Genomic DNA, 7,500 nt, shown 5'->3' with positions numbered 1-7,500 from the left:
TCTCTGTCTCGGTGCCCCACTGTCTCACTCTCTCTATCTCTCTCTCTGTGTGTGCGCCTCACAGTTTAGGCTCAATATTTGATCCGATATGTACAATAATTTTCCCCTTTATTGGAGATATGGAACTTTTTAATTTTGAACTTTTCATCGAAGTCCAAGTTGACATCATTTGCTTTGATCTGATCTGCTATTATAGCGGATGTGTTCATAAGACTTTCTGTCATGTCCCTCGGACTGTCTGAATTATTTATCTTTCTCTTAATTCTTCCAACAAAAACATGTTATTTTCAGGATAATTCTACACAATGGAGTTGAGCAGGACTCCGTGCTTGTGCTCCTTAGTGTTCGTGGTGTCTTTATGCTGCGTACGAGAGGAAGTGTAATATACTAGATTTATATCAGTACTGTAATAAATCCAGTAATGGATTGAATGGAGGCAGAGAGAGGAAGCGCTTAACGATGCCATCTCTCTCTGTCGAAATATGGGAGTGTGTGTGTGTGTGTGTGTGTGTGTGTGTGTGTGTGTGTGTGTGTGTGTGTGTGTGTGTTACTGAAAGTCAAGCTGTCAGATTACATCTCTCTCCAAGCGAGCTAAAGTCTGCATGACTGCACTAGTTCCTGAAGCTGAACGAGAATCTCCGGAACAGTCGGAGGATAAAGTGAATGGAATTAAAGGGGCTTTAATGTGATGGTGAAATGTAATAGTGGTGTAATGATGCAGCGTAGAGCGTCGTATCGTATAGTATTATATCATATCCCACATCCTAGCATTCCATACGAGCCTCTCGATTCGTGTGTCCTGTGTATCACACGGTAGAACAGGTTAAAGAAATGAGTGTGGTGATCAGGAAGCTCTGTCAGATATGAGACAAGAACTTTATAGGAAATGGTGGACATTTCTGCAGATCTGTTTCAATTTGGTTCAGTTTACACATTTTGCTTCCGAATGAATGTTTTAATCAATTGAAATAAAAATCAAAAGGTCTTTTCACACCTGAACTGTTTCCCTGTGATTATAAAGTGGTGTAAACAGAATCCTGGGTTGTGTAGTTGGAGGTTTCACACTGCTCCTACTGCCCCCGGGGTTAACACTGAATCCTGGCTCTTCATAATCTGCCCTTGTGTCACACTGTACATCCCTAAACCCTGCTGTAACCTTCTTCTTATTTGCATATTCGCGTATCGACAGTCCTGATTGGATAAATCCGGCAGGCGGCCGCTTTAAATAACGGCTCGTCTCACGCTTTCACGTCAGTGAGGAAAAAAGTTCAGCTCTGTGGTTCTGCACCCGAGCAGGTTCTGTTATCTTTCACAGCTTTATCCTCTTTTTTTGCTCTTTTTAAGTTGTTTTAAGTCGTTTAGTCGACCGTCCGTCCGTCCGTCCGTATCAGACCTGCTCTAATGTTTCGGTGTGACGTATTTCCCCCTCGCTACGGCGCACACTTCCGTGATGTTCTGGGTTTTGTCTCCTGACTCTATCTACAGAGCCGTTTTTGTTCGGTGTCGTTCAGCTACGTCCTGGTTTTCACCTGATACGAAGATGAAACGTGTTCGCTTTCTGATCGGGTGACTGTTGCTAAGCAACAAGCCGTAACATTGTACCAGCGCATCGTTTCACACCGTACAGGTTCGTCACCGTGATGTGGAGTTTATACTGTAAATGCTTCAGAACAGATTTTCATAACCTCGGGGAAAAGACGTGCTCCTAAATCACGTGTGAAACGTTCCTGTACCTGACGAGAACCCATGAAAAAGCTCAGTGTGAAAAGAACCTAATTAAAATATTTGCTATTTACATAAAACATACAGACTCATACAGAGTCATAGTCATGAGACACTAGAGAAGGTTTCTTCATCTAAGCGCATGCTCAGTCACCACATTAACCAGATTAAACCTTACTCGGTTGATTGACAGATCTGTAACCAACATTATAACCCACAGATCTCCTGCTGTTATGTTCCTGTAATGTTCAACATGTTTGAACTCGATAAAATACACGTGTGATGTGACAGTGAGGAACATCAGACCGAAAGACTGGAAGGTTTAAATATTGTATTTTTAAGTCACTCTAGAAATCCTTCAACCCTCCTTTGATCTTTTCTAGCTTGTGATTAGTGAAAGCTTTTTGAAAAACCAGCCAAACCTCAAAGCCTGTTAGATGTGTTGACAAGAAGTTCTCTCCGTTCCCGAACCTCGGCTTCAGCCGGAGTCTCGTGCGGAGTCAGACAACTTTTCTACAAACGTTTATCGCTAGAGACTGAACAATATTTTTAGTAATAATTCATTTGAATACAAGTTAAAGTTAGCAATCAAGAGAATGAGTCTAATGTGAGGAAATGAATCTAAACGTCAGAATGTTCTAGATCTGAGGGACAGTAAACGAAGCGAGTAAACTCTGCTAACGTCAAGTTCATATGTCTTAACTAGCTAAATTAGCCAAATGTCGTTAGAGTCTCGTTAGCTAGCTAGCTAGCACAGGTTAATTCTAATTAACACAACATTGACGTTTTTGAAGTCGCCTCTGAGAGTTAGACACGTGAAAGCTTCACGTCATCGACAATCTGAATGTATTAAATAGAAATGATCACCTGAGATAGGCACAGGTGACCCGAGAAGTTCGGATAAGCGGTGGAAAATTAATGAATGAAAATATAAATTATGTTACCATGGAAACGATATTAGAATTAGACTTAGAGCATTCGTTTAAACCTGTTGCAGGGCTGTCAAATGTCACACATTGAGAGTGACGTCCCTCATGTCGGTCTTTTATCACGCTCTCCCGCCACACGTCGTATTTCTCAGGCAGAAAAACTTTTTGACTATTTATCATATATTTAATAAGTCGCAGCGCCCAAAACGTATCAGTCCGCACCGCTTAGTCGAGCCTGACACTTATCAGCCAATCAAAAAAGAGGCTACACAACAGCCAATCAGAAAATAACACTATCTGGGTAAGATTTAACGCAACAACCAATAAAAAAGAAAAAACATTCATTAGCCAGGATATTTTCGATGGTCGTTTAAACGAAACAATCATGACCCTAAAAATGTCTGGGCTTGAGCAGAACTGTTTTAAATGGGAGCAACATTACAAATGATAAAGGGGTCCAACAAGGCAACAAACACAATAAACAACACCAGCCATAATCTCTCTCTCTCTCTCTCTCTCTCTCTCTCTCTCTCTCTCTCTCTAATAAATGCAAATGAAACAAATACTTTGTATTTGGTTAAATTGCAGCCAGTGATCCTTACCAAACACAACTGCCCCCCATTATTGATTGGTTTGTTTTTTTTTCTTTTGGAGGGGGGGTGTGGGTGTTGCTGGGGGGTTGGAGATGTCACGCTTGTCTGTCTTCAAAACTTGAGAGCCCCGCTGTTGTATAGAGATGTAGTTTCTACACAGACTGAAGGAGGCTCGCATCGTGATTTGAGAATTCAAACAAAACCTGTGGCATGAACGTGATTCAAACCGGTATTATTTTTGTTTGTATTTTTTTTTATCTCTTTCTCAGAAAAAGCTGTGTGTGCGGCGAGGTCTCGGATGCTTCCAGGCTTGCTCGGGCACGTCGCATTAACACTGTTTTGTTTTTGTCAAGATTCTTGTTTGAGAAGCCAGTTTACAGCTTGACAGCTTTTTGACGTTCCTGGAACTCTGGATTCTGTTAAAACAACTCGCCGCGTTATGTCGCAACACAAAAGCTGTAATTATCTTCCGTAAATCCCAATCCTGCTGTGGGGGTTTCCTCCGGGTACTCTGGTTTCCTCCCTCGGTCCAAAGACATGCATGGTAGGTTGATTGGCATCTCTGGAAAAATTGTCCGTAGTGTTTGAGTGTGTGAGTGAATGAGAGAGTGTGTGTGTCCTGTGATGAGTTGGCACTCCGTCCAGGGTGTATCCTGCCTCGATGCCCGATGACGCCTGAGATAGGCACAGGCTCCCCGTGACCCGAGAAGTTCGGACAAGCGGTAGAAAATGAATGAATGAATGAATGAATTCATTTCTTCCTCGATCCTTCCATTTTCCCCAACTATATTCAGTACTCAAAGCTCCATGCTTTAAAGCCTACGATGAAGAACGAGAGGTAAACCTAAGAACTGGTAGACACACTGGTAGGCAAAAGTAAAAAGGTTCACAATTTATTTGTACCGCTGTGCAGCAGGACCCAACACTCCTCGTGTAGCATGAGACACAAACGGCCCTGAGCATTCATTACAATGAGATTTTATCAGCATGATTCAAACAAGATCTGAAGAAAGGAAAACTTCCTCAATCGTTGGCTAGATGCACGACGCATATTCGTCTCCTGATCAGGATTATCTCACACTTAAATGTTAGTAATTAACAGGCAAGTCAGTTCAACTTCTTACTAATCTCATATTTCTATTTTACTATTGAACCTATTGAACCATTCATAGAGCCGTTCTAGCGCTTCGCTGCTGCCGCAATCTAAACTCCCTCCTCCAACCCCGACTCCACCATGCCAGAACCCGTGTTCGTTATATCAGTTTACGTCATAAATCTCCACATATTTTTCTCTCTCTCTCTCCCTCTCTCTCTAATTATTTAATTATCTTCTATCCATTCATTTATTACTTTCCAAAAACCTGTAAGCGAGCTATCAATACTATGCATGCTTAGTGGTTCTGTTACATGCAGGGTCTATTCTATTTTCTAGTCGTTGCTCTCCCCGCTCTGTCCATGCATGCGCACGGACGGGAGCGCGGATTCTTTCCCCGAACAGAACCGTACCGCCAACACTAACTGTATTCATATCATCTAATAATTCCCTTGTGACAAAGTGGTCCTGACAGAATTGTAGTTGTGTGTTGATTTACACAATAATGACCTAATGACCCGTCCGTGCCCTAAGAGATGGTGCGATGGAGATTTAGAATGGATTTTTAAAAATTTATGCAACCTTTATTATTTTGTCCACAATAATGTAAATGTCTTAACATAATAATGTTAAAAAAACAGACTTGCATATTTAATATTGTTGGTAGCCAGAATTTCATATAATAATAATAATAATAATAATAATAATAATAATAATAATAATAATAATAATAATAATAATAATAATAGATTTAAAGACAATAAAATGCACACACACATATTTTGTTTCAGTAGGAGTTCCACCGCATTAAGGGCTGAGATGTAGTAGGCTTCAGAGAAGCTGGAATTGGCAGTTCGTCCAGACTTTTAAAAAAGTCTTGAGAAGGTAGTTGAGCCAGGGTTATTTGCATAGCTATGAGAAAGAGCGTCCCTGGAATTCTTCCAACCAAGTAGTTAAACATCTCCTCTCCTAGAACCTTGCACCAGAACTCTGGCTCGTTTTTCAGTGAGCCCTTCATTTTGAACAGCACTTTAGGCATGAACATGAGCAGCTTTTCCAGGCACATCTTGGCACCTATGTTCCCTTTGGAGGTCCGTAGCTTTTCAAGAATGAGATCCAGTGGTGTCACACCATCACGAGCCTTAGCTTGTGTTGAAGCCCCACTTCCCAGTAACATTATGACAGTCTCTGGTTGTGACATGTCACATGCCAGATGGAGTGTAGTTCTGCCCTCCTTCATGTGTTTGCATCCTCTTCGGTTCACATAGGACCGTAGAGTCGGGATTTTATGTGCCACATGAAGAATGAGAGGCACTATGTCCTTCCTGTTGTAGCGGATAGCCATGTCTAAGTGTGGAAGATATGATTGACAGCAGCAGATATTCTCACCTGTCATGGCAAGAGCACTGTCTAAGAACTTATTCAGCAAGTATTGTGCGTAAGCTTGGTGGCCGAGCACGATGGCATAAAACAGTGCCTCAGATGGAGTGCATGTCGGTGGCCGTCTGCCTGCTTCCCAGTGCACTATCTTCATGTTGCGCATGTCCTCTAACATCTCCACAGGTACATGTTTCATTACAGCTTGGGTAAAAGACAAGAACTTGCGTCCCTTGCAAATTCCATCCATCTTGCCAGGCTCCACCAGGTATTATGAGACATATTGTGTAAAAATTTTTTCATTCTAGAATTCAGATTTAGAACTTTTGTTCATTCGTCACAAATATGTGCACACATCGCGTTTGCGTTTATTGAACAAATACTACAGTAATATTTATGGGATTATTGTAGTGTTTGTGTTGATTTACACAATAACACTGTCAGGGATCAGCGCAGACTTTTGGCCATGTGCGTTTGTGTTTGTTTGTGTCACGTGATTGCCCCACCTTCGTCTACTCCCGGTCATCACACCTGTTCCCCATTGTGTGTGATTGTCCTTTGGTGTATATATGTGAGCTGCATTGCCGATGGCAGTGCGGATTCATTAAGATATATTTATTATGTATGTTAGTTCCTCGTGTCGTGTGGATTATGTTTTGTCTTCCTCATGTATTAAACGCCTTTCTTTTGAAGCTATCCTGCATACGGGTCTGTCTCCAATCCGCCTCCGTCCGTGGTCTGACAGAATGAATCCGCCTAAAGACCATGCAGACCCAGCAGGATAGCTTCCAGCTCGGACCGGCCTTTTTTTTTTCTTCTTCCCGGACTGTTCCACCAGTCCTTCTGGCCCTTTTGTCGGTGACATCGCTCCACATTTCTTCGGTGAGGGACGCCGCTCCGTTTCCGGGTCAACCGAGGAGGACGTCACCTCACTACATTTGCGGAGGATGTTTTTTTTTTTGTGGTGCCCTGCGGCATCGCCCCGCATTTCTCAGGTGAAGGATGCCGCTCTGTTTCCGGTTTCTCCGAGGAGGACGTCGCTTCACTACTTCCGCGGGGTGTGCTGCAGGCGCCGAGGCGTGGGTTTAGCCGCGGTGCGTCGGGGGATGCTGCTCGGCCCTTCAGCTCGGAGGCGGATGTCGCCTCGGCCCTTCAGCTCGGCTGTGGACGTCACTCGGCCCTTTCCGTGTGCCCTGCTCCCCCCACCTGCCTCGCCATGTGCCTTGGCTCCCCTCGCCTACCTCACCGTTGTCCTTGCTCCCCCCACTGGCCCCTCACCTGCCAATTGCCATGGACCCCCCCCCATTTGGGAGCCGCGCCTCCTCCTTCTGGGGCCTGACAAACACAAACACTACAGTAATATTTACGTGATTGTTGCAGTGTTTGTGTTCAGCTCGGCTCCACTCCATGACTGCATCCTTTTTTTTGAGCTTTATATATATATATATATTATATATATATATTCTGTATATATTCTATATGTGTTCTTATTATTTATTTATTAATTTCTAGCATGATTTTTTCAATGCGTTTTTTTCATAAACTTACACACACAGGTGCAGAGAACTCATGACCTACAGATTTCAGGATAGTTTTTATGACCTTCTCTTTTCCAAAGCTATTCTAAAGTTATGGTTTAAACCAAACCAGAATTTGACATATTTTCCCATTTATTTATACAAGTAAGAAAAAAAAGAGCTCCTGCAGATTATGAAGTTTGGTTCCTGTTGTAGGATTTGAGCAGAAGAACATGGTGTGTTCTGTGAGAACTGGTCCAGCTGTGACA

At 42.8% G+C, this 7,500-nt stretch overlaps 2 protein-coding genes across 10 annotated transcripts in view; one reads left to right on the top strand and one right to left on the bottom strand.

Annotated features, from left to right (window-relative positions):
* LOC113647515 (actin-binding LIM protein 3-like) overlaps positions 1–7,500 on the top strand; it is a 59,058-nt gene that overhangs the window by 16,649 nt on the left and 34,909 nt on the right. The gene's annotated exons all lie outside the window — the stretch shown is intronic.
* LOC113647518 (ankyrin repeat domain-containing protein 9-like) lies at positions 4,116–6,001 on the bottom strand. The gene has a single exon (XM_027154256.2). The coding sequence runs from the start codon at positions 5,962–5,964 to the stop codon at positions 5,125–5,127; it is 840 nt and encodes a 279-aa protein (XP_027010057.1). The 5' UTR covers positions 5,965–6,001; the 3' UTR covers positions 4,116–5,124.

This window comes from Tachysurus fulvidraco, chromosome 21, assembly GCF_022655615.1.
Source record: "Tachysurus fulvidraco isolate hzauxx_2018 chromosome 21, HZAU_PFXX_2.0, whole genome shotgun sequence".
NCBI classification, from domain to species: Eukaryota; Metazoa; Chordata; class Actinopteri; order Siluriformes; family Bagridae; genus Tachysurus; species Tachysurus fulvidraco.
The sequence above is the reverse complement of the archived record's forward strand: the minus strand, read 5'-3'. Positions and strand labels throughout refer to the sequence as shown.